The sequence below is a fragment of the Oncorhynchus mykiss genome, chromosome 17 (genome assembly GCF_057628025.1).
Source record: "Oncorhynchus mykiss isolate SJ-2025 chromosome 17, ASM5762802v1, whole genome shotgun sequence".
In the NCBI taxonomy this organism is placed as follows: domain Eukaryota; kingdom Metazoa; phylum Chordata; class Actinopteri; order Salmoniformes; family Salmonidae; genus Oncorhynchus; species Oncorhynchus mykiss.
In genome coordinates this window covers 40,845,988-40,873,591 of record NC_143038.1, presented here as the reverse complement: position 1 = coordinate 40,873,591, position 27,604 = coordinate 40,845,988, and the positions used below count along the sequence as shown (strand labels likewise).

The following is a 27,604-nucleotide window of genomic DNA, read 5'->3' as shown; positions in this document are numbered from 1 at the left end:
TTCTGTTGAAAAACGTTTCTTAAACTAAAGCAAACGACACAGGGATAAAAATACCTGAATTTATCCAATAGAAAGTCTTGTTTGCAACTGTTGGGCTAATGATTACACCCTAGATCAGCTAGATGCAGGCAAGAGTGTGCAAGGCGGTATTGAATGTGTAACCGTCTGTCATCTCAATTTTTTCTCTCGACCTGTGTGCACCTACGTTGTAAACGTTCATTCATAGGCTAGGTTGCAGCAACCTCATGATGGGTATAGTGAAAATGTGAATATCATGTAGTAGCCTAATCCCATCGATGTGACATTGAACTGTTTGAATGGAATATGAATGATAGTCATCCAACATGCTGTTATAGAAACAAGGCCATGCTCATGAACCCAAAAAATTGTCCTCCCTCATAAACGGCACTGACTGCCACTGGATCACACCTACAGTGTTAATGCGTTTTGGTACACCAGAAGTACCTACATTAATTTCTAATGGAACCCTGTGTTTGCCTTCTTGCAGTGCGTTCTGTGTGGCACATACATTGGATTTATCTAATATGCATCAAACTGTGTGCGTAGGAGGCTCGACAGAAATGGTAGCAGAATGATTACGTTTTGCACATCCAGATGATGCTACGTCCCATTTTGCGCAATGACACCGTCGGTGTGATCGAGGCGTCAGATTGAGATTGATTCTGTGGCGCTTGCCAAACAGAGCGCACTCAAAGTTAGGAGAAGCAAGCCCCCTAGAAACCTTTTTAGGCATGACACTGCATGCTTACTGGTGATATTACTGCTCCTACTTTATCAGAAGTGGATTCAAATTGAGGCTGACCATACAACTGTGTAATGTTTTTTTGGGAGAAAAAGTAACCTGATGGAGTTTATGGACGATGCAATCGTTTGTTCTCCTCGCTTCTCTGTGTGGATGCGTCCTTTGCTCAGGTACATAACTACTGTTTCTCTTTTTTAAAATGTCAGTGTAGGTTTATTTATATTATTTATAACAGTGGCAATCCGGAGTAATAATTCATTTCTTAATTACTGTCTCGTTGCCCCAAAATCTCTCAATTTAAAGTTTATAGTCAACAATAAAATGAGATTTTTGAGAAGCCTTTTAGCCTACCCAACTAAATCCATGCGTTAAGGCTCTCTGCTAATATAATGTATACATTATGTTCTAAAATGATGCAAATATGAATGCAATCGCTTTAAATGTAGACTAAACATGCGCAATTACACACAATGACATAAATTAATGATTGAACTTGTTTTACCTTTGGAGTCTGAGCCAACCTGTCATAATCATAATACCAGTCGGTGAACATGATTAAAATGGGCATTCTGTCAATCTGTCATTCAGACAGACGCATGAATAATTTCTGCTCCAACACCCTTATAGTTAGACAGGTTAATATTTTTGTTTGAACTATGGCTAATGCAATAATAATGTTTGGCCACATTGCATTCATATTTTATAGTTAATGACCCGACAGACAGAGACAAAGTACAGTACCATGAATATAGGATGTAATCCGTTTTGGGGGGTCAAATTAGTGATATAGCGATGTGTTTTACAAAGTGCTCCTATAATGCGTTGTATGTGTTGCAAGCAATATCCATCAGATCATGCAGGCATAACATATCAATCAAGCCCAGATAGTCAGAGGAAGCACAACAGATCTATTCCAAACGTCTCTGTTGAACACTAGCTGGGTGACTGTACTGATTACAAATATGGAAGCAAGGTTGAGTGAGTCAAGGATTCTTCATACTAATGATTATCTCTGTATTGGCTGTTGGAACTTGGCATTTCACCACAAGTGACTGGATAGCCTTCACATTTAAAAGTGCATCTGAATATCTCCTTTTCCTGAGACAGTGGTCATAATAATAGTGTGTTAAAATGAGTAACAGTGTAGTTGAAAAAGCAGTGGTTATAGCATTTTAAGCAGGTTTAAACCTCTGCTGTTTTACTGTCCAATCTGATTGAAAAGGGCACTGGACAATGGACTTATCAATGTATTAGAGGGAATAGAGGCATAAACAGAGGGAAATGGCTCCCTCTTGTGGAGTTTCTGCACTGCATTATCTCCATGGAGGTTGCTTGGAAACACGTACTTCCATTCTCGTGCACTGTAACTAGAGATTTCCTTCCATGTATTTTAGGCATCACAATTAGTGTGTGTGCATGCGTTTCAGTCTGGCCTTATCAGATGCAGTGTTACCACTGTGAAGAGACTCTGTTGGACAATGACTGTTCAGCTCCAAAGTTCATTGTCAACTGCACAGCAAACATCCAGAATGCCTGTCAGAAGGAGGTTATTGTGGGTGAAAATGGTGAGCCTTGACTTTTTCTGACATCAAGTCTGAATTTATTCTAGTAGGTTAATAGTAAATAACTTTTGTTTTACAAGATCTAAAATGTGCACCCTTTGTGTAATTTTTGGCCAAGGCTTTGTCTTCTATCTCCCTCCAGGTGTGATTTACAGGAAGGCCTGTGCCTCCTTCTCCACCTGTCTGATTGTTTCAGCAGGGTATCAGTCTTTCTGTGTCCCTGGTCGGGTGGGCTCTGTCTGCATTAGCTGCTGTAACACCCCCCTCTGCAACGGACCCCGCCCCCCCAGGATCTCCCTGGCCCCCAGCCATCCCCCCACCAGACCCACTGCGCTCCTCCTCATCATCACTGTTTCCATGGCAACACTGCCCTGATATGGACACTGGTATTGGCTAGATTGGACTGAATGTTCTCAGGTGTGGAGGTGCCTGGTGTTGGAGCAAACACTGTCCTGAGAGATGACTGGACAGGGATTCTGAAATCAAAGCAACAGAGCTGTCCGACACATACCGGTCCATTGACGGGAGTGAGAAATTTAGGAAGTATATTAAATCTGACCCAAAAGTTCATAAAAATATGTTGCATCCATAGTAAATTACACTTTAATCATTAGTGCAGACTGCACCGAATCAAATAGTGTTTATACCCCAGAGATGACAGGGTACATTCAGTACTATACATAATGTTTACAGTTAGGATGACACACTTGGTGTACAAAAAAATTAGGAACACTTTCTAATATTAAGTTACACTCCCTTTTGCCCTCAGAACAGCCTCAATTCATCAGCGCATGGACTCTACAAGGTGTCGAAAGCGTTCCACAGGGATGCTGGCCCATGTTGATGCCAAATGCTTCCCACAGTTGTGTCAAGTTACCATTTTGATACACACACACACACACACAGGAAACAGTTGCGCATGAAAAACCCAGTAGCATTGCAGTTCTTGGCAGAAACCGGTGTGCCTGGCACCTACCATACCTCGTTCAAAGGCACTTTTGTCTTTCCCGTTCACCCTCTGAATGGCACACATACACTATCCATGTCTCAAAGCTTAATGTTTCCTCCCCTTCATCTACACTGATTGAAGTGGATTTAACAGGTGACATCAGTAAAGGTTCATAGCTTTCACCTGGTCAGTCTCATGGAAAGAGCAGTTGTTCCTAATGGTTTTGTACACTGTCAGATAGAAGTGATTAAACCCTGTTAAAAATCCCCATAGGGATGGATGTGTGCTACTTTGTAACCATTATTAAAACATGAGCATAAGTGTCATTGACTTAATCAAACTTTATTTTAACAAATTTAAATTACATTAAATGTAGCAGAATTACAAAAGTAATTCCCATAAAAGCAAAACAAATTTCACAGTATAAGATATGCAGTTATTTCATTTTTGAAACAGTAAAATCCTCAGTTGAAAAGCAACAGGTGATTAGTTTGGTAAACTTGTATTGTTATTGGCACTTCTAAGAAAATAAAGCCTTGAGCTGCATAGCAGAGGATGTTTGACTGCCAGATTATCTGTTCAATGTCATTCAACTAAAAAAGGTTAAAAAAAAATTAAAATGAAGGACTACGACCCATATCAGAAAAAGTAAATTTCACGTCATCTAGATTACCAACATCAAGCGAGAGGTTGAAACATTTAATGGCTAATCCTTTAGCCAAGCTATTCCTGGGTAGATGAGGACACGTTCTGACTGGTAACTGGATGCTATGCCATGTGATTCAGTGAGTTAATTGACTTTGGCAGTACTGCCATACCTTCTCAATTAATCCTGTAACCCCTGTCACAGGAGATTCTCTCAATAAATGTTGTTACCCCCGCACATAGGGAATAACATGAAGATTAGTGGGATTTCTTTCATGTCACCTAATTACATGAAACAGATTCTCTACTGATCACCTCTATTTCAAGCACTGAATCTTTGTTAGTAGTGGAAAGAGAACAAGCTTGACAAAATTCATTATGAGGAAAATATATTACACTTCTCAATACAAGTCCATCCATAAAACATCACTTTCTTGACACCATAGCAGACGACACCACCAGCAATTACATTGAAAAATGTCATTTATGTTTCAATAGATGAGTCCGTGCAAGGTCTGAATATTTAACATTTAAGATGCAAAGCTGTCTGCTCTATCATTTGCATCTTATTAAAACAAACTGACAAGATCCCCTATTGGCACAAACTACAAAAGAAAGACTGGTTAGAGCAGCCTCACAGAGAGAATCAATGTCTTAAATGAAACCAGTAAATTACCCATTGAAGGGGAAATGTTACGAATGCATGATTTCAGTAAAAAGGGATTGTACTGTAAAAGCACTAGTAATATTTGTAATTTGCTAATAAATGATACCCCATGTAAATGTCCACCTTACAAATGCATCATGTTCTTCATTACTCATTGCAACAAAAAGCCTGTGATGTCATAATTGAGACTAATATAGTGTGTGGCTTATTTAAAATGGCAGAATTCCCAAATGGACAGATAATATTCACAGAATTAACAACCTCGCACAACTCCAAACTGATACTGTACTTTAAATCAGTTGGTATATAAAAAGTGGCAATTTTAAAAGTATTTGAGGCATTGATTTCCTGCTTAATCAGATGGAAGAGCAAAGAACAAATTGTCTCAAATCGTTACTTGACAATGCAAAAATAACTATCGAAATAAGTATGTTAGTTAACTACACCATCCCTTCAAAATGGGAGTTAAAAAAACAAAACAAAAAAAAAGACACAGGGACGTCTAAAAACCTTAACATCAACTTTTAAAAACGTCAAACCTTACGCCAAAGCCAAATTCCAAACCAATCGATTCCTAACAATTAAGACACTATATCAAAGTACAAAATCAAACATGGTCTAAATAATTTGAATAATTAAGCAGTTATGTGAATGCACCAGAAGCACTCCTGAAGCAATTCCAAGTCACAGATCTTTTATTTGCTTGCATTCCTCCACATTTACTTCTTCTCCTTCTTCCTGTTGTCCTGCTAAATAAAGAGAACACTTCACCTAACTGACATTAAACCATTACTAGCCTAGCAGTGCAAAGTGCAACATTTCTACAAAGTACAATATGCTGGTTTATCGCACATATTGTATTTAGAATGCTTTCTGGTCCTAGGTTCATGTTTTTCTATGGTTCAAAACATAGCAACGTGTATGAGAGATAGTGGAAGTGTATTACAGTCGGTATGCTATATAAATAGCAATACACTGTCAATATTGTACCTTCTCATTCATGGCCAGAATAACCATGAGCTTCCTGAAGATGGTCACAAAGTCCAAGAAGAGATCCACAGAGTGCCTTCAACAGAGTGAAAAGAGAAGTTATCATATATCTTACAAAACACTTCATAAGTTCATTGTAAAAGAGCCCCAATTACCAAGTGCATACCAATTGTATTGTATGTTTTTCTGTGTACAATCTTTTCTTCTAAACCTAAAGCAACCATAAACATGCTCCTTAATATTTTCTTGTGCGACCTGGAATCTCTTTGGGAGCACCAGTGCGCCTAGAAAAAAAACAACCAGATAATTGTTGTAATGATTAAGTTTCACTGTACTGTTGTTTCTGAGTGCCTTAGAGGGAAAAAAAAGCCAACAGATTTGTTAGCGAATATGGTTGCACCAATACTAGGCCACATCAAAACAGATTGTTTCTAGCCCAAACATTTTGAAAGATTCACTCAATTTGCCCAAGTATATCACGAGACATGAACAGAGCGGATCAGGGATTCGGATTTCCTGCAACCTTCTGAAGATGCAAAGCACAGGAATGTCCCTTCTGTGTGCGCGCGCGGTACCGTTCGTGCGCATGTCTACCACTTTGTGTAATCATTAGCATCGCTAACGGCAACTGCCTTTTGGTAGATGGAAAGGCTTTCTCAAAAACCTTCTCAATTAAATGTTAAGTACAAAGTAGCCTATGCCTACCTGGCAGAAAGATATGCTTCCTTGCATCAATCCATTGGTCATTTGTTTTGCAAGCTCTGCGCGAGCACGCACGCTACAGAAACACTTTTAACCAAACAGTCTATTGCTATAGGTGCATGGTGTGCACTTGAATTAAAGGGTAACTACACAAAAAAAAAAAAATGTCTTAGAAAAGCAGTCTCCTGATGTGGTTTAAGTACTGTTTTGGACTTGAAACTGGATGTTCCATTTTTTTTTAAATTTTGTTTTTTAAAGTGAACACTAAATGGATGAAACGGAATTTGGGCAAAACAAAAATGGGAAATTATGTTAACAAAAATAAAGACATTTTATAGGGCCATAACTATGTAGAAATCTAATATTCCAGAAATAACTATTTTCAGTGACGGGTATTTACGTCAACATTTTAGCTTTTTATAAATTAACAAATCTATTTACAGGGTTACCGATTAGTTTCTATTGCACAACATGTGCTTACAGTCAAAATCATATATGCCCAATAAGGCTATATCTCAACAACAACAAAAATGTTTATCCTTTTTTCTGGTGCTCCAAAAATGTTATGTTGTGCTCCTAACTTTAGGAGTGATACCACTGAAACATTTTAATTTACAGTCACGGGCTGACAGACTAAATTCCAGATGACAATAGCAAAAAAATGTGTTTCAACATCTAACCACTCACCCTCATCACCAGGCCCAGAGAGAGTGTGTGTCCCTTACCAGATGTAGTCTTTGTCTCCCATCTCAGCCTTCTCAATGATGAGTTGAGTGTCAAACAGCACAAATCCACACATGATGACCAGACCGAGGTACATGTGAGCCTAGACACACAGAGAGAGAAATGCTTGGTGAAAATGACAACCAGCGCACTAAGTCATACTGTAACTAATAGCTAAGTCCATGAAGAGTAGCATTGGGCAGCATTGTGTAGCAATAATAATGGATCAAAGCAAACATAACAATATTGGGTTATTTTCCTCTTTACCGTAAACAACATGACAGACCCCAGGAACATGTTGAGGAAAGAGACCAGGAGCAGGATGGACAGTCCGGACATTAGAGTACCTGAAAGACAGAAATATTTTTGTGGTAAATGAACAGAATAGAAAGTTGGAAACTTCTTTATTAAGGGTATGTGCATTTGGTAACATTTATTTAGTGAGCACAGTCTCACTAAATCCAGAGTGGTAAGTTTAAGTTCCTTAATAAAAAAGGAAAACTACAGCACACTGGTAATGAGTACACTTTTTTTCTCTATGCACCTGGTAGCACTTCAAGGTGTGTGAGTTTACTTTCTAAAGTTTCAGTTCCTTTACATTACACAATATCTGGTAAGCAGCACAGAACACTTTGGTATTCATTAGGATCCCCTTCACTCTTCCTGGGGTCCACATGAAACAATACAGAACATTATTAGTCAAGGACCGCAATACATACATTAAAAAAAGCGTCACACACAGCCTACATATCAGTACATACACACAATATCTAGGTCTAATACATACGTGCAAATTACAAAACAAGATATATAAAATGACCATCTCTTCACAGTCCCCTTTGTGCAGTAAGGTGTTCTTTTATCTGTTTTTTAAAATCTGTTCTTATTGCTAGCTTGGGCTCCCGAGTGGCGCTGCAGTCTAAGCCACTGCGTCTCAGTGCTAGAGGAGTCATTAGACACCCTGTTTCGAATCCAGGCTGTATCACAACCGGCCGTGATCGGGAGTCCCATAGGGCAGTGCTCAATTGGCCCAGCGTCATCCGGGTTTGGCCGGGGTAAGTAGTCATAGCAAGTAAGAATTTGTTCTTAACTGACTTACCTAGTTAAATAAAGGTTACATTGTTTTTTTTAAATACCTGGTGTGGCAGAGTTCCATGTAGTTAAGGATGTTAATTATTTTACTGTGGCAGCCGATGTGTATACTGTTGAGTCGTCGGGCGTGCATAGACACACAGGCTTTATTCAAGGTCAGTGGAAGGTCATTAGTAAAAACAGAAAACAATGGCCCGAGCCAGCTGCCCTGCGGTACACACACACACACACACAAACTGAAATTGCATGAGAGGCTTCCATTAATGAAAACCCTCTGTTCTATTAGATAGGTAACTCTCAAACCATAATAAGACAGGATGCAAATCCGTAACACCTACGTTTTTTCAGCAATAGGTTATGATCAATGACATCAAAAGCTGCAGTGAAGTCTAACAGAGCAGCTCCCACAATCGTCTTAGTATCAATTTCTTTCAGCCAATCATCTGTCATTTGTGTCAGTGCCGAGCATGTGGAGCGCCCTTCCCTATAAGCATGCTGAAAATTGGTTGTTCATTTGTTTTCTATAAAATAACTACATTTGAAAACACTTTTCCCCAAAAAGTTTGCTAAGCACTTGTAACAGGCTGATTGGTCAGCTGTTTAAATCATTAAAGTGGTGGGTGCTCTGCTATTCTTGGGTAGCGAAATGACCTTTGCCGCCATGTCTGAGGGCACACACACCATCTTCTAGGCTTACATTTAAGATGTGACAAACAGGAGTCACAATGCATTCCACCACCAACCTCAGCAATTTACCATACAGGTTGTTGGTACCAGGTGGTTTATATTTATTTATTAGATATCTTTTTTTGCTGTCACCACTTCCACACCCACTTCGTGGAACTCAAAACTACAGTGCTAGTCTTTCATTATTTGGTCCGTTATGCATGAATAAGAAAGTTCAGCACTTTACCTCCAAGGAAGAGGTAGCTCCTGCGCTGGGCGTAGAGGGCACTCAGCGTGAAGCACAAAAAGATGATTGAGGTCCCCAGGAAGGCTGTCACAATGATGCTAGTTGTAGGAGCAGAGAGATGTGAGGCTCATTCAGTCACCTCAGGAGAAACCCCTCATTGAAAGAAACTAGCTACTATACACATTATTACTGTCATCTTACCTTGGGTTAATAGAGATGACGTAATCCATGGTTGGGCCCAAACCAACACCTGAAATGAAGAGGAAAACATCAGCTCATGGCTACTTCAATAGCTAAAAATACATAGGCTGCATTCCGATTCTCTACCTTTCTTTGGAAGTGTGTACTCGTACCCTCCCCTCATGGGAATATGGGAAAACATAGAATTAGAACGGACATGAACCTTCTTATGATGGAATAAAAGGTCAGCCATTGTGATAAGATTATTTTACACAATGGAGTTTGAAGAATGAATATTAATGTTTGTTCACTAGCTAGCCATCCACTTAAATAAATCATTTGAAAAATATTTATGAAATTAACTGCCAATATACAAACATTCCATTCAAACAATAGAGTCAATCTATAGCCACACACTGGCTGAAATCAGTGATATTGTATCATATAATAGCACTCACAGCTTTCCAAGAAAACAAAAAATGGAGACATTTGTCTGTTTACATATTTAGAGGATATTTATACAGAATTTCTAAAACCTGAATAAGCTGTATTTATAATTATGACAATATTTTTAGGTTGACAATTCTATTATACGTTTCCTGATATCACGTCTCACTTAAATTTTCCTGCTCAGATCAAATCAGGATTATGCCTCTAACTAATGGGAGTCATGTGACAGAAATATGCAGAAATATGGCTGCTTTTTCAGAAGCATTTCAGTTGATTTAACACAGTTAACCTGTAACAGTATTTAGTAACTTCCGATAACACGCCACGCTTTACGAGCTAAATCAAAGAAGACATCTCCTGACAACAAAGCGCTAGCTACCGTGTTAGATGAAGCTATTGTAAACCAACAAGAGTTCATCGCCTCAGAGTTTAGTGGAGTACAAAAAAAGTTGGATTTAATTCAGGATTACTTTTCCAAGTGCATTACTGGTTTTAAAAAAAGGAAAAAATAAACAATTGAAAAAAAACTTTGAGCTGAGTGCAAGCTGGACAATAGACTTGACAAATGTAAGGAGAAGTTGATTAAGGGCCAAACCAGAATTGGACGATGGAGGAGAAAATGGCTTCCCATGAGGGCATGCAACAGAAAAATGTGAGAATAGGGCCAGAATGCACTCTTTCATCAAGAGAACTTCCAGAGTGGTTTCCAGAGCTGACTGGTACCGAACTGGAAGTTATGAGAGCTCTTTGCATAGGCAGGCACATTGGCAACTCAGCCGGATCCCAAACCCTGATTTTCCTGGTGCGCAGATTCACTGACCGACACTGCATTCTGAAGGCGGCTAGGAAGAACGCTCCCACTCTGGCCAGGCAGACTACAGTCATGGCAGACTACAGTAACTTCACCAATGCAACTACACCATGCATCTGGCCTTTTCAAAGAAAAGGGACTGGTCTCAGAAAAGCAGATTCCAAGCATTTCTGCTGTCACACTCAAACATGGCGCAGAAATGATAACTTTCCAGTCCAAAGGAGGAAGATTCTCTCAATGTTAGGTTCTATTTTTCAGAGTAAATAACTCACGGACACTAGGAAGAATTCAACTTGGTTAAGCTTCTCTAAGGGTCGATACAGCTGTAATTCAGACACAGACATGGCTTCCCCCGTGGTAGTATTCATACCCCACTTTGGGTGGGAGTCTCCTAATCGCTAAACATTGCATCATTATTGCTAAGCAGGGAGCTAAGTGATATGAGCCTTCAACAGTTTCTCCCCTTATCAGTACTTCCACTGATAATGGGAGAACATGCAATCGTGTTCCCTGCACTCAGCCCCTCCCAAGCTTCATTATGGCACCCCTCAGGTCTCTTCTGTAACTAATGTTCCTAAACTTCTGAGTATAACAATGTTCAAAGTTTCCCCCAGAATCCAACAGTGGGTATTGCTGTGCCGCTGGATAGTTTACGTGATGGCCAGCATTCAGACTTGTTCTCTGGGGGTGTCCTTTTTATCCACTCCAAACTTGGTGCAAAACCACGCCCACGGGTAACCTAGCAACATTCAAAGCCGCACTGATCGGTCAGAGTTTGGACATTCAATTTGACAAAGTAAAAATGCGCGTGAGAGAGGAAGAACGCTAGAGGGAATCCCCGCGAACAGGGAGTTTTGAGTATGCCCATGCCTGCCATGCCACGAACCATGGGACACGAACAGTTTCGCGGCCTCGTCTGAAATGAGCTAAAAGAAAGGTAAGCAACTGTAGATGGCTAAAATGATATGATTGTCAGGAATACGGAATCAAGGGTGCTTGCTTTGCACATTCAGCTAGAGCTAGCTATGCAGCATCTTTTAGTTGTAAACTAGCACAAATGTCATGTTGCTAAGTATCTCAATAGTCCTTTCGTAAACAGTTAACCACACTAAGCTAACGCTAGACGGCGCACATAACTAGACAGCTTCGGCAAAAAAAAAATTTTTTAAATCTCGGTGTTGTAAGCTAGTGATAATTCACAGCTTACCTACCTCTAAAAACAATGCAACTATACATGACGTCGAGGCTCTCTGGTCTGGCTGCAATCACTCAAATAAAAAGCTACATCATATCAAAATCCGGGAAAATGCAAGGCAAACCTTTACTTCGTCACAGGGAACAACCGAACTGACCAGTCAGCGCAGCTTTTAATGTAGCTAGGTTTTTCCTTTGGTGTGGTTTTGCACCAAGTTTGGCATGGATAAAAGGACTCTTCTCTGGTGGGATTACTAACTGACTGTTCAGAAAGACTGATTAGTTCACATACTACATCAATACTAGCCTGGAGTGAGTTAAACAGCAACGAAGAGAGCTGGCTAGTACAGGAAGATGGACACGAGTCGGTCTGGACTATTGTTAAAGGCGTATAATGTACAGGCTGATTAGCTATTACTTGACTGTCAGTGGATTTTATTGTGACCACAACTGACACGGTATGTTCTATTCAAATCCTTAAAAGTTAACAGGTTAAAGTTATTCAAGTTAACTCAGACAGGTAACCTAATATTGATACAGTTGGGATGCAATGGTTGGATTTTGCACAGGCAGCTTTCCCAGTGTTAGGTACACACTTTGTAGTGAAAGTACGCACACAACTGTAAACCCTATCTTTTACCTAAACAAACAAAACATGCGTTTTCTATTATTTTTATTTCATCATCTTTGAAATACAAGAGAAAGGCCATACTTTCAGACAGGAGTCGAAGTGTAATTCAGATTTTGGCCACCAGATGCCAGCAGTGTGCACAACATTTTACACTGATCCACTGAAGAATTACATTACTGCACAATATTTTGTATCAAGCCTGCCTTGAGTTTGCCCAAATGTGCCAAATTGGTCAATTGATACATTTTCAAATAGATAACTAGATGGAACATACAAAAATGCTATGGTAATATAAAAATACGTTTACACACTCCCAGGAATGTCATACATGACGGCTCATTAACTTATACACATCTAGATGGCCAGGCAGGGTGGGTGTGGAGCAAGAGAGTCAAACTGTAGACCCCAGTTCCTACATTTGATAATAAAAATGGATTTTTATCAAACTATGCTAAATATTTATCTCTGGGACCCTCAGGATGACAAATCAGAGCAAGAATACTGAAAGTAAGTACATTACTTAGCTTCAGAGGTGAATGCATCAAACCAGTTACCATGAAGTGTTGTTGTTGTGCACTCTACTCAAACAAAAGCATGGTCTTTTTTTTCTGTAATATCTACTGTAAATTGGACACTGCAGTTAGATTAACAAGAATTTAAGCTTTCTGCCCATATAAGACATGTCTGTCACATTAGTGCACGTTAGCAACAACCGTCCCGGGTTAGGGACACCGATCCCGTAGAGGTTTTAATGATAATTCACCACTTATGTCATTACAGTAAAGACTGTATAACTGTCAGGTTTGACAAAAACAATTGACAGCTGGTTATTGAAGAACTACTGTAGCAACTTTATTTCCCAAAAGATTACCTGTTCATTATCATTTTCTTTACTTGTTACTCATGTGCAAAAGTGTACCCTGCTGATTTTATCACAATTGCTTGATTACAGTATTTAATGTCATGGAGATCAGGTTGGGTGAGTTGGGGTGGTCACCAGGAGGCGCTGGAGTGTAGGTTGATGCAGCACGGGTGGGCAATATACATTGAGTGTACAAAACATGACCAACTGACCAGGTAAAAGCTCTGATCCCTTATTGATGTAACAGTGTATGGATGTATAGGCCATGTGGTCTATTCTAATTGTATTTACCTACTGCATGACCATTCCGGCTGCTTTTTGTTATTGTCTGTGTTCCTTTAAAAGTAAATAAAAGGTTGATAACCAAAAAAAGGATTATGCCTCGACTGCCATTCATTCCAATTAGACTGGTTTGGATTTCTCCATGACCAATATAAGATGCGGTAAAAGAGTCAACGGAACACAATGTTCCATTGACCAGATTGGCCCACATTCAACAAATCTGATGTAACAAAAAGGGATATTTGTCATCCGTCAAGTTGTATGTATTGTAACAGGCCCACGATGTGTTTGCTAAAGTCCAATTGATACATTTGTCTGTTTTTGTTGTAAAACATGTAGAAGTTGTCCCTTTTCAGGTTTATAAGAAGCGACTGCTAAATGCTAACTCCCGTTCATACAAGCACTATACTCCTGATTATTAATACACATTTAAACTATAGCCTAAAATGTAACCTAATTTTGCTAGGGGGCAACTCAGGATCTTCCCACCAAGAGTTTCCATGGCAATTCCATTGTTGTGGTCAAGTTCGATTGACCTCTTTACCGCATTTATGGCTGCCAATTTCACCCCATTCTGGAAGTGAGGGTTTATGAAAGTCCCTTTCGTAATTTAATAGGATCTCTATGGTGAAAACTCCCTACAGCCATGTTTGCACCAATCCAATGCTTTTAAATGCATGCGGGTGATTGAATGAGTGCACACACTGTGTAGGCCCTTTTCTGACAGAGCTATAGGGCAGATGAGGATACCTGTGAAGAAGGCAAAACCAGAGAGGATGGCCAGTCTCTTCTTCTCAGTCAGAGGGCTGTGGGGAGTCATAGCCAGCCAAGCCATCATGGCCAGGGAGCCCAGCATGGTCAACATCCCACCCTAATGGACACAAAACACACAGCAACAGTTATAATGTAATAACATCAATGGCAATTGTCATTCACCAGTTAAATGAAAAAGCATTACCTATGTTATGTGGCCACCTTTTGTGAAATCTTTTTTGTGAAGAATCAACAACAAGTGGGACACAATCATGAAGTGGAACGACATTTATTGGATATTTCAAACTTTTTTAACAAATCAAAAACTGAAAAATTGGGCGTGCAAAATTATTCAGCCCCTTTTAAGTGAATACTTTGTAGCGCCACCTTTTGCTGTGATTACAGCTGTAATGTCTATCAGTTTTGCACATCGAGAGACTGACATTTTTTCCCATTCCTCCTTGCAAAACAGCTCGAGCTCAGTGAGGTTGGATGGAGAGCATTTGTGAACAGCAGTTTTCAGTTCTTTCCACAGATTCTCAATTGGATTCAGGTCTGGACTTTGACTTGGCCATTCTAACACCTGGATATGTTTATTTTTGAACCATTCCATTGTAGATTTTGCTTTATGTTTTGGATCATTGTCTTGTTGGAAGACAAATCTCCGTTTCAGTCTCAGGTCTTTTGCAGACTCCATCAGGTTTCCTGTATTTGGCTCCATCCATCTTCCCATCAATTTTAACCATCTTCCTTGTCCCTGCTGAAGAAAAGCAGGCCCAAACCATGATGCTGCCACCACCATGTTTGACAGTGGGGATGGTGTGTTCAGGGTGATGAGCTGTGTTGCTTTTACGTCAAACATAACGTTTTGCATTGTTGCTAAAAACGTTCAATTTTGGTTTGATCTGACCAGAGCACCTTCTTCCACATGTTTGGTGTGTTTCCCAGGTGGCTTGTGGCAAACTTTAAACGGCACTTTTTATGGATATCTTTAAGAAATGGCTTTCTTCTTGCCACTCTTCCATAAAGGCCAGATTTGTGCAATATACGACTGATTGTTGTCCTATGGACAGAGTCTCCCACCTCAGCTGTAGATCTCTGCAGTTCATCCAGAGTGATCATGGGCCTCTTGGCTGCATCTCTGATCAGTCTTCTCCTTGTATGAGCTGAAAGTTTAGAGGGACGGCCAGGTCTTGGTAGATTTGCAGTGGTCTGATACTCCTTCCATTTCAATATTATCGCTTGCACAGTGCTCCTTGGGATGTTTAATGCTTGGGAAATCTTTTTGTATCTAAATCCGGCTTTAAACTTCTTCACAACAGTATCTCGGACCTGCCTGGTGTGTTCCTTGTTCTTCATGATGCTCTCTGCGCTTTTAACGGACCTATGAGACTATCACAGTGCAGGTGCATTTACACGAAGACTTGATTACACACAGGTGGATTGTATTTATCATCATTAGTCATTTAGGTCAACATTGGATCATTCAGAGATCCTCACTGAACTTCTGGAGAGAGTTTGCTGCTCTGAAAGTAAAGGGGCTGAATAATTTTGCACACCCAATTTTTCAGTTTTTGATTTGTTAAAAAAGTTTGAAATATCCAATAAATGTCATTCCACTTCTTGATTGTGTCCCACTTGTTGTTGATTCTTCACAAAAAAATACAGTTTTATATCTTTATGTTTGAAGCCTGAAATGTGGCAAAAGGTCGAAAAGTTCAAGGGGGCCGAATACTTTCGCATGGCACTGTATATTTTATCATTAAGTTTGCTGACGACATGATGGTAGGACTGATCACCAACGACGCTGACTATAGGGAGTCGGAGACCTGGCAGTGTGGTGCCAGGACAACAAACTCTCCCTCAACTTCACTAAGACAAAAAGGAGCCGATCGTGGACGACAGGAAATGGGGGGCGTGCTCGCCCCTCCCATCTACATTGATGGGGCTGTAGTGGAACGGGTCAAGAGCTTCGTGTTCCTCTGTGTCCACATCACTAAGGAATTAACATGGTCCACAAACACCCACACAGTTGTTTAGAGGGCATAATAGTGCCTCTTCCCCCTCAGCGGGCTGAAAAGATTTGGCATGGGCTTTCAGATCCTCAAAAAGTTATACAGCTGCACCACCAACTACAGAGGGTTGTGAGTAGAGGTCTTTCCGGATCCGCACGTACCCAAGACCCGTTCCAGGAACTAAATGCATCCGGATCCAGAATTCTAAATAATGTCACGGGTCTGAGTCAGATCTGATTGTTACGGTCTTGAGCATGTGCAATTGTAACTGACTTGGCTGGAAGGACTAGTACAAATCTGAACGTGACTGCTGCAGTAGGGAAACATTTTATAATTTAGGCTGCTGCTCTTCCTTTTCACGAGTAGAGCGTTGCACATGTAGCTTGCTATTGGCCAGTCATAAGTCATCAAAGCAGCAATAGGCTACAAAAAGCTACAAAAAGTTTTGGACTTTTGGACTCTTTTTTTTTTAACCTTTATTTAACTAGGCAAGTCAGTTAAGAACAAATTCTTATTTTCAATGACAGCAATGCCTGTTCATGGGCAGAACGACAGATTTGTACCTTGTCAGCTCGGGGGTTTGAACTTGCAACCTTCCGGTTACTAGTCCAACACTCTAACCACTAGGCTACCCTGCCGCCCTTGTGAAGACCTCGAACGGTGAGTACAGCAAAGTACACCACTGGGGCCTTGCTCTCTGCCACCCAGGACCTCTTTTCCTGGCAGTGTCAGAGAAAGGCCTCTAAAAATTGTCAAAGAGTCCAGCCACCCAAGCCATACACTCCATTGCTACCGCAAGGGAAGCGGTACCCTTGCACCAAGTCTGGAACCAACAGGATCCTGAACAGACAGTTTCTACCCCAAAAGGCTAAGAGAGAACATTATTTATGGAGAATTCCAAACAGTCCGCAGAATTTGCAATCAGTAAACAGACCAGTGTCAAATCAGCTGAATTGGGAGTCTCGCTTCGTGAACCAAGGTTACAGCAGTCAGGTTCTGAAAGAAGCAGGGACAAGGAGTGGTCATCTTGACAGAGAGGACTTTTTGTAGAGGGGAGCTCCTTGTGATGCACCAGAGTATACTTTGTTCTAAAATGTAGCACTGAAGCAGAGAACATTAAAAGAATCAAAAATAATTGTGGAATCATTAAAGTGATACGCTACTACAAAGTCTTCCCAGAGCCACCAGACATAAGCTTTAAGAGAGCTCTTACCCTGAATAACAAATTAGTCCACAACTACCTTCACAGCAGGTAGCCTAGCGGTTAAGAGTGTTGGGCCAGTAACCTAAAGGTTGCTGGTTCGAATCCGGAGCCAACGCGCCCTTGAGCAAGGCACTTAACCCTAATTGCTCCTGTAAGTTGTTCTGGATAAGGGCACCTGCTAAATGACAATTGTAAAATGGTAACTCAAAATATTTGGCAAGAACACAAACCCAGGGGCTCTTTCGAATGCAACTAGCACACAGTATCAAGTCAAGCCTTTCATTACCTGTAAAACCACTCATGTCATCTACAGATTGGAATGTCCACAGTGCAAGGTATTCTACATTGGACAGACAAAGAGACGCCTTCAAGACAGCTTAGCGCAAGGGTGGGCAAACCTTTTGGCTCAAAGGCCACATTACGTTTTTGAAACCAAATGAAGGACTATATGCGTGACAAAACATGTGAAGCCTTTATTCATTTCCACACCGACATGCAACTACTAGTGTACTGTAGGTGTACATATGCAGAACAATTCTACCCTTGTACCATCTCTACCCTTGTTTTATGAACAAATTTCAAAATATTGATAAAATGTATAACGTCACAGACAGTCAAAACACACACAGATCCTGCATCTCTACCCATGTAAAGTACAAACTTAGTCACAATATGCAAACTTAAAAACAGATATTATAAACAACTGGAGACATGCAAAATGTAACAGCAGGTGTAAAAAAACTACTCTCAAATTTGACTGAAACATATGGTAAGAGCATCCGTTTCACAATTGTCTTTTTTTGAAGGCAGATTAAGGAACATTTCTCATTTCAATTGCGAGCCATATTTACAGTTATCCAATCACCTCAGGCCAAATCTGACTGAATAAAAGTGTTCATTGTCATATGGGGACCTGTATCCAAGTGCATTGCTGGATAATTCTCACTACATAACCATCAACATGAAAAATAATCCTTGCCTACCCCAGTCACGCTTATTCGAGTCAATGTGAACAATGAGTCTGGTCACCTCTCTTGGCAAGGGCAAAGTGTGGTGTCATCTGTGATGTAGAGATTCTCAGAAGAGATGACAAGTGGTCATTTTTTGTGACTGGATTTGTTGTAATTCATGACCGAGAATGTTTGCTCACACACACACACACGAATAAAACAAGCATCCTTTGGATGTGCATTTTAATGTTTAGAAACTACGTTTCATTCAGTGAGTCATAGAACTGGTGTATTGTTGCCGTTTTGTACTTCTCCTTCAAAGCACTGTCCCATTGGATGTTGTTGACCTCCAATTGTGTGTCGGGTGGTGCTTTCTGTGTCGAAAGACAGGGGGCATACAAGCTCCAGCTCAGTCTCGGTGAAGTCTCGGTGAAGTCTCAGTCTCGGTGAAGTCTCAGTCTCGGTGAAGTCTCAGTCTCGGTGAAGTCTCAGTCTCGGTGAAGTCTCAGTCTCGGTGAAGTCTCAGTGAAGTCTGAGGAGCGGCAGGAAAACTCAGCATGCAGGTCGATCAAAGTGTTACTGTATGTCTGGGTGAGGCACTGCTGCCAGTGTCAGAAGACGAGCGAGAGACCGGCTGCTCATATGTTGTTCTCAAGACAAGTTTGGCCTTGAATACTTCCACATTGGAATACAGTTCATGCACAAATAACAATTTCCCTGCAGTTTCACATTTAGATTGTCCATATGCACCAACATGTCCACAACGAAAGCAAAGTCGCCCAGCCAGTCTGTCTTACAACTCGGAGAAGTCATCAGCTTTACCAACCGTATCAAGGAACATACCTACATCACCTCAGTTCCCACACACAGCTAAATACTTTCCCCAGGCTTAGCCAGCACACATTTGAATGATATAACAAGTCCTGGTGCTGTCTGTCATTGAGCAGCTGAACGAACTGACCATGGTTAAGCCCCCTTACCCGTTTAAAGTTGACAAGTTTTACACCCACTTTGACAACATTTTCCAGCTTTAACATTTTTTACACAGATCTTCCTGATGAAAAGTACAGTGAAGAAATATAAATTCCTCCGAGTTAGTAAAAGAAGAAAGCCCTATGTCTTAGCCTACTAAAAAGATTACTTTGTTTTTACAAGTTAGATTTGGTGATCCATCCGTTGTTACGTTTGTCAGTTTGCTCCACGGTAGATTAATTTTTCCCAAGTGGGCAGACACCCTGTCATATAAGTCAGAGCCCCTGGTTGTTCCCATCATTGAGTCCAACGCAAGAAGTTCTCATTTATTCCTCTGACAAAAATGTAAAGTTGAGCAGTGTCAGTACTCTCATCCAGTGCTATAGAAAAAAAAAAATCTAAGCCATCTGCTTCTTTCTTCAATTTGGAGATTAGCTCCTCACCCATCACTTCCATTCGCCTGGTGATTGTCCTAAGAGTAAAAGCCAATTCGAGACAAAGTACACCAGCAGTCTCCACCATACAGTCTTTCACAAACTCCCCTTCAGCAAAAGGCTTGCTATGCTTGGGATTTTATGTGACACTGTGTAGCTTGCCTTAGTTACAGTCTTGAGTAGAGCACCGTTTAGTAAACGTATTTTGTTGGGATTTTAAGTTTGTGGCAAGTTGAGGCCTTCCTTGCCTTTTCCTGAGAGGACAGGTGGCTAGCGTAGTTAGCATGCTTGCTTGAAAAATACAATTGAGATTATATTTCTTAAAAATAGCAACAACTTGGCATATCAGACATACCGCCTTATGTCCAATATTAGTATAAAAGTATTTTGCTGTCCATTCTTCTTTAAAAACACACAACATTCAGAGTCCACTTCTCATTTTCCCAGCACTCATTTTTCACATCAAAAGTCATCAAGCAATGAAGTGGCTATGATTATTGAGCGCATTCTGAATTCTGACTGTAGGACCAAATACAGAGCGCCCTGCCAGGCTACAGCGCCATCTATTGGAGGTTGTTTGGATATCATGGAATGAGTAATTTTAGGCCAAAAATTGGAACTCAAATATAATCTTTTTTTTATGTCTTGCGGGGCCTCCCGAGTGGCGCAGTGGTCTAAGGCACTGCATCACAGTGCTAGCTATGCCTCTAGAGATACTGCATGCACGCTGACACGTGTCTGAGGGAACCTGGCGACCAATGGTGTGGGTGGCTTCCGGGTTAAGCGGGCATTGCGTCAAGAAGCAGTGCTGCTTGGCTGGGTCGTGTTTCGGAGGACACGCGGTTCTCGACCGTCGGCTCTCCCGAGTCCGTACGGGAGTAACAGCAAAGGGACAAGACTAACTGTCAATTACATACAACAAAATTGGGGAGAAAAAGTGGTAAAGAAAACGTAATTATAATAATGTCATGCAGGTTGGATTGAAGTGCCCGGCGGGCGGGATACGGCCCGTACTTCGCCCCACCTTGGCTTAAAGGGACACACGTATGCAACAAAGACTACCCCATAGATTGTAACTTCCATCAATGTAATTGTCTGCGTCATTTCCAATCTACCCCCTAATTTTATAATATTAAAATAAAAAGATACCATGGCAAGGGACTACAAGTACTTACACCATGGCAACCCTGCCTCCCTACAAACTATGGGTATTGATCATGTTCAGACCTAAACTAGAAGGGGACTGCTAACCCAAAGGGAAAGTTTGGGGATTTAGAAACTACAGCCCACTAAGTACACTGGTTTAAAAGAAAGACATGGATTTTTCACAGTTCCTGTAGGGTCTTAGTGGTCCATTTGCTGTCATCTAGTGGACATAATGCCCTATGCTATGTTTGGACTGCGTTGGTCCATGTTAGCCATCATCTAGTGTACTATAAATGTATGGCTCTCCCATTCTCAATTTCTCCCACTCAAGGCTAGAATTACTTTGTTTTCTAGTGGTTCTAATACTTCTGACCTTGATGTGCATTTTGATAGCATATCTATTTCAATGATGAATGTATAGTGTTGTTTACTAGTTGTCCAATTCATTTTGACTAGAAGCTGTTCTGTGACCACTCCCTCTTCAATTAGGGTTGATTGGAAAATGGTTTGTTCAAAAGACAACATCGGATATTTGTACTACCTGATGAAGTCCATGCAGCCGAAACACGTCAAAGTATTTCAATCTTTGTTCCATTAAAACATGCTATACAAATAAAGGCATTTTAATTCATTATATGAAGCGTGCTTTGGTTCTCTTTTCTTTTTGATAGATTCTACCCCCAAGCCAATAGACTGCTTAAACAGCTAATTAAATGGTTACCCACTGCTGCTACTGTCTATGATATATCCTGTTGCCTAGTTACTTTAACCCTACCTATATGCACATTACTAACATAGAAAACAGTGGTGCCGATAGAGGGCTGCCTCGCTTCTAGTCCTTACAAGCATTTAGCTAAACTCGTATAACATCTGCATGTGATCAATAAAATTTGATAGCTACCTCAACAACCTCATAACCCTGCACATCGACTCAATACTGGTACTCCCTGTATATAGCCATGCGTCACTTTTTAAAAATTTTTATCTTTAAATCTACATTGTTGAAAAAGGACCAGTAGGTAAGCATTTCCCAGTCTACACCTTTTATTTACAAAGCATGTGACAAATCAAATTTGATTTGAGCCATTTGTGATTTGAGCTATTTTAATTGAAAACAATCCCAGTAAGGTAATTCATTGTTACCCAGGAATTATCTGATATTGAGATAAAATTAAAAAAATACGCTGCATTGGCCCTTTAATATTACAGCACACTAATAAAAGTGCTTCAGTTCGGATGTACTTGTTCCCACTGCCACTGCTTACCTGGAAGAGCCTGGTGACGACGTGGACGTAGGCTCCTGCTGCAGCGACAAACATGCACAGGGCCAGGCTGGAGTACACATTCTTCAGGTGCAGCTGAGTGGAGTGGGAGCTGTATTGTATAAGGAATAGATGGATAGATTTTATTTTTCTTCATTAAGTTGCAAGACATCAAGAGAAAACTATATTGACACAGATAAATTGATGCATCACTACCCTACCCCATTATAGCTAGGTTTGTAGACTGAGTGGAGTGGGAGCTAAGATAGAGGGGAGAGTTTTTAATTGTACAAGGAACAGGTTTAGCTCTACAGAAAATACACTAACAAAAAATGTCTGCCTCCTTATCAGTTAGGCCTATCTAGTCATATTCTAATTTGGTAACACATCACTGTCTGTAGCACAACCAGTTTGTGACCAGTACAGACTGCTTCTGTTCAATGAATGACTCATGATGATAATGATGATGATGATGATGATGATACAGTCATTGTGACAGTGAGTCTCCTTCCAGACATTGTGTGGAAACAGTAAACCAAGATACTTACATTTGGGAAAATTTAAAAAGGGAATCAAAATTTATACTTCGATCGAACACGTTCATCTTGTCTGGATTTGGTTGGACCCTGTCACAGGAGTAAAATTTCCTGAAACAAAACAGATATGAGATGGACATTAGACATTGCTGTTGATTAGTACAGCATGAAATAAATACAGCCTTCTTAATTTAGAAACTTGAACTAGTCTACATGTCCTGGAATGGTAGAACTGGAAACATGTGTCTGCGTCACCAGAACCAAAAGTACATTGTCACTTCCTATCTATTCTGGATCACATGCTTTGGTAGATCAAATAGATAGCTAACGTTAACTCTCTGAAAATGAACAAATGTAGCCTCCTCCACTTATGTAAGGAATGAATTGTTTTGATTAACCTAAGTTACATTGCATTCATTACTTAGGTCTTGTATGGGGGCTTTGCCAAAAAGATACCGACCCTACAGTCACGGTTATTTACATTGAGCTGCACTGGGGTAGGAACGCAGTTATGATTAAACGTGGATAACGACTGCCACTTTAGCAATTTTATTTATTTTAAATCGGCACCCAAAAATACCGATTTCTGATTGTTATGAAAACTTGAAAATCGGCTCTAATTAAAATCGGTCATTCCGATTAATCGGTCGACCTCTAATAAATAGACTATGTCCAACTCCACAAACAGAAATTACAGCCCTCCCTACCATGTCGGCTTTCCCAGTAACGAAAGGTGTTGCAACAGAGAAACAGAATTTTTATGCGCTACAGCACTCGGCGGTCCTGTTCTGTGAGCTTGTGTGGCCTACCAATTTGCAGCTGAGCTGTTGTTGCTCCTAGACATTTCCACTTCATATTAACAGCACTTAGTTTATTTAACTAGGCAAGTCAGTGAATTACAAGTTCTTATTTACAATGACGGTCTACCCCGGCCAAAACCTAACCCAGAACATGCTGGGCCAATTGTTTGCCACCCTATGGGACTCGAATCATGGCCGGTTGTGATACAGCCTGGAATTGAACCAGGGTCTGTATTAACGGCTCTAGAACTGAGATGCAGTGCCTTATGGGCTCCCGAGTGGCGCAGTAGTCTAAGTTGACCGGGGCAGTTCAAGCAGGGTAGAAATGTTGACAAACTGACTTGTTGGAAAGGTAGCATCCTATGACGGGTGCCACGTTTAACGTCACTGAGCTCTTTAGTACGGGCCATTCTATTGCCAATGTTTGTCTATGGAGATTGCATTACTGTGTGCTCAATTTTATACACTGCAGCAACAGGTGTGGCTGCAATAACCAAATCCACTAATTTGGGTGTCCATATACTTTTGGCCATGTAGTGAGATATGCTGGTGGCATGCTCCGACACAGATGCATTTCTTTATGTCAGATGGCTACGGCTTCTGCTAGGGCTAGGCGAAATGGGCAAAATAACATGTTTTTTTTTTTTTTTTACAGTATTCTATGTTTTTGATTAATAAAAGTTCTTCATTTGCTTAAGGGGTAGTGCGTGACCCTAGGGTAGCAACACATATTCCACATTTTTTCAATGGGTCTTTCTCCATTCGTATTGTTTTATACCGTTCAATTCAACTTCAACCTAAAATAATTTCCTGCATTTGCATCAATTTCTGCATTTCTTGCACTCATTTGAGATCATTTCCACGATATGTGCAAAAATACTAGGCCTTATTTTAAACCAAATGTTGCAATTGCGATTTAGAGCAAAACACTTGGGTGGACTTTTGGAAACATGGAAATAGAATGTTTATTATAATATCAATAACAGTAGGCACTTTGAATAGAGTGTTGTTTGCCATGGACTAGTTATTGTGACAGGGTAGGAACTAGAGGTCGACCGATTAATCGGAATGACCGATTAATTAGGGCCAATTTCAAGTTTTCATAATCGAAAATCTGTATTTTTGGGCGCCGATTTGCGGATTTTTAAAAATGTTATATACCTTTATTTAACTAGGCAAGTCAGTTAAGAACACATTCTTATTTTCAATGACGGCCAAGGAACAGTGGGTTAACTGCCTTGTTCAGGGGCAGAACGATCGATTTGTACCTTGTCAGCTCGGGGGATCCAATCTTGCAACCTTCAGTTAACTAGTCCAACGCAAAAACGACCTGGCTCTCTCTTGTTGCACTCCACAAGGAGACTACTGCCTGTTACACGAATGCAGTATGCCAAAGGTAAGTTTCTAGCTAGCATTAAACTTATCATAATCACTAGTTAAACTAGTAATATCATCAACCATGTGTAATTATCTAGCGTGTCCTGCGTTGCATATCTGACTGAGCATTCAAGTATCTAAGTATCTGACCGAGCGGTGGTAGGCAGAAGCAGGCACGTAAACATTTATTCAAACAGCACTTTCGTGCATTTTGCCAGCAGCTCTTCGTTGTGCGTCAAGCATTGCGCTTTTTATGACTTCAAGCCTATCAACTACCGAGATGAGGTCGGCATAACCGAAATGGCTAGCTAGCTAGTTAGCGCGCGCTAATTGTCGTTGTGTTGCTGGTTCGAGCCCAGGGAGGAGCGAGGAGAGGGACGGAAGCTATACTGTTACATTGGCAAAACTAAAGTGCCTATAAGAACATCCAATAGTCAAAGGTTAATGAAATACAAATGGTATAGAGGGAAATAGTCCTATAATAACTACCACCTAAAACTTCTTACCTGGGAATATTGAAGACTCGTGTTAAAAAGGAACCACCAGCTTTCATATGTTCTCATGTTCTGAGCAAGGAACATTAGCTTTAGCTAACGTTAGCTTTCTTACATAGCACATATTGCACTCTCTTCACCAACACTTATTATTTAAACCAAATTGAACATGTTTCATTATATACTTGAGGCTAAATTTATTTTATTGATGTATTATATTAAGTTAAAATAAGTGTTCATTCAGTATTGTTGTAATTGTCATTATTACAATTTTCTTTTAAATAGATTTTTTTTTAAATGGCCGATTAATCGGAACCAAAGTGTTGTGTTTCCTAGGGGACCCTATAATCTTTGGCTACATTAAATCTCTTTATTCATATAGGCAACATATTCATGCTTGACCTATTCCTCTCTCTGACTTAAAAGATACTGTTGCACAAACATGCTGATTTAAGCCTCCACCAGTACTGTTATCAGGCTGTATTAGCTAGCTACGTTTCCTCTGACACAGTACTTTGTAGCGAGAGAGAGAGATATGACTCAAGTAGCGGAGTAAAATATACAAATGGAAGTTAGTTACACATGGCGTATCATATTTAACAAACCAAACATTCAAATACTGTTATAGAAGGTAAAGTAAAAACCCAAACCGGTCCGTGCATAAATACCGGCATATAAACATTGAGGATCATTTGTTAATTTTGAAACATAATATTTTGTATAAAGATAAACATATTGTTAGATTATAGGAGTAACTCTAGTAGGCAAGAAACAGTCTTCCTCACCTCAAGTGGAGTCAGTTGGAGCACCGGGGCGCACTGCCTTCATATCATAGGCCTGCATTAGCTAAAGCATACTAATAGCCACGCCATACCAAATGTTTCTGAACTTTATTAGGGTAATATCAAAAAGTTGAGAAATGGTTTATTGGGAAAATGAGCAGAGGAGCGAATGTAAACCAGGGGGGAAAACTAAATACCCTACCCTGTGCCCCCCAAAAATGAAATACACGACCCACCCCAAATTATTTTTTTTTAACTTGACAACCCTCCCCCACAGTAAATGTCGATCTGTCCCTAACCATAATTGTGTTCTGACCAAGTGCAGCTCAGTTATGGGCTTCCTGAGTTTAAACCTCTATTCTGAGTCTCAAATCGTTCAGATTTACTTAGCTAGCTAGCGACAGTTGCTTAACCTAAACACACGACTACTGTAAATAGATCTAGGCCAAAATCACCCCGCCACCAGTAACTAGAAACTATTACGGCTAACTATCGGGAAATATTTAACAGCTCTGTCTAATGTGATCAAACATTATCGTAATCGCAAACGAGTTAACAATTGCCCAGTTACATCAGGCTACCTACGCAATGGATTCAACATGACAGTAACGTTAGCTACTTGTGAGAGGACAAAGTGTAACCAGGAAGCTACAGTAGGTAGCTAATTTCAGGCTACAACATATGTCATTGCCAATTTGAGTTAATCAAATCTACCTAACTAAATATTTGGGTAGTGTAACATAATGCTCCCAAACCATGATTCGGCTCGTTGAAGGGGGCGTTGTCATTATAGCCAGACATGTAACGTAACTTGATGTCGAACTATCCTAGGTAGCCAGCCAATTTGGCTAACGAAGGCCCTCTCCCCCAATCAAGCGCAACTCAATCGAATGGTGATTATACGAAACAGTGAGCGAGCTAGCTAACGTTCACTCGCTAAATTCCAATTACCAACAATAATATAAGCACAAGCCTTAAAATAAAACATTGTATCGGGACAGTTTGTTTATATTTATCGACAACAAAATGTAGTAGAAAGTCAGCCATTTAGCTAGCTAGCTTCGTTACCAGTAGCTGCCATTGACATTGCTGGCTAACGACGTTTTGCTTCTCGGTCTCCTGGCTCTTCAGTATCACGTCAAAACAACAATCTCAGGTGTCGTTTACAATTTACTGGTTGGCTGCATCAAATATACTTTAATTAACATACCTGATGTCAATATTTCCACAGCGGTCAGCAACAGATTGATTTGCAAGCTATTTCTTTCCACACTTCAGCCTTTTGATGCTGTCGTTGTTTCAAAGCGTACGTATGAAAGTTATAGGGTACGTTGTGACATCGTAGGAGCTAGATAGACACGCCCCGAATATAGTGCAACAAAAGTGCAACAGTTGCATGAATTGCATTGAATAAGCCTTTATACAGTGCCGTGAAAAAAGTATTTTCCTCCGTTCTGAATTTA

The 27,604-nt window shown here is 40.4% G+C and overlaps 2 protein-coding genes across 3 annotated transcripts; one reads left to right on the top strand and one right to left on the bottom strand.

Moving 5' to 3' along the window:
- The first annotated feature begins 498 nt into the window (after positions 1-498).
- On the top strand, positions 499-4,034 carry LOC110494192 (ly6/PLAUR domain-containing protein 1). The gene is made up of 3 exons (XM_021569020.3): positions 499-933; positions 2,191-2,328; positions 2,468-4,034. The coding sequence occupies exons 1-3, from the start codon at positions 882-884 to the stop codon at positions 2,698-2,700; spliced, it is 423 nt and encodes a 140-aa protein (XP_021424695.1). The 5' UTR covers positions 499-881; the 3' UTR covers positions 2,701-4,034.
- On the bottom strand, positions 3,596-27,534 carry tegt (testis enhanced gene transcript (BAX inhibitor 1)). 2 transcript variants are annotated; one of them, XM_021569018.3, is made up of 10 exons: positions 27,352-27,534; positions 22,701-22,799; positions 22,156-22,264; positions 14,167-14,287; positions 9,208-9,256; positions 9,007-9,104; positions 7,269-7,348; positions 7,004-7,104; positions 5,577-5,652; positions 3,596-5,335 (listed from the first exon to the last, which is right to left on the bottom strand). In XM_021569018.3, exons 2-10 carry the CDS (start codon positions 22,754-22,756, stop codon positions 5,306-5,308), a joined length of 720 nt encoding a protein of 239 aa, XP_021424693.1. In that variant the 5' UTR covers positions 22,757-22,799; positions 27,352-27,534; the 3' UTR covers positions 3,596-5,305. The 2 variants fall into 2 exon arrangements, with proteins under 2 accessions (XP_021424693.1, XP_021424694.1); XM_021569019.3 differs by having other exon boundaries at positions 3,596-5,332; positions 27,352-27,515.
- Between the last annotated feature and the right edge of the window lie 70 nt (positions 27,535-27,604).

What these genes read in the sequence shown, in the direction of transcription:
- tegt (XM_021569018.3), bottom strand. Translation starts at nt 22,756, where the DNA reads ATGAACGTGTTCGATCGAAGTATAAATTTTGATTCCCTTTTTAAATTT. An exon ending in GTCATCTCTATTAACCCAAG is followed by an intron (nt 9,105 to 9,207) that starts GTAAGATGACAG and finishes TCCTACAACTAG; the next exon opens with CATCATTGTGACAGCCTTCC. An exon ending in GGTCTGTCATGTTGTTTACG is followed by an intron (nt 7,105 to 7,268) that starts GTAAAGAGGAAA and finishes CTGTGTGTCTAG; the next exon opens with GCTCACATGTACCTCGGTCT.
- LOC110494192 (XM_021569020.3), top strand. Translation starts at nt 882, where the DNA reads ATGCAATCGTTTGTTCTCCTCGCTTCTCTGTGTGGATGCGTCCTTTGC. An exon ending in TGGATGCGTCCTTTGCTCAG is followed by an intron (nt 934 to 2,190) that starts GTACATAACTAC and finishes CATGCGTTTCAG; the next exon opens with TCTGGCCTTATCAGATGCAG. An exon ending in GGTTATTGTGGGTGAAAATG is followed by an intron (nt 2,329 to 2,467) that starts GTGAGCCTTGAC and finishes ATCTCCCTCCAG; the next exon opens with GTGTGATTTACAGGAAGGCC.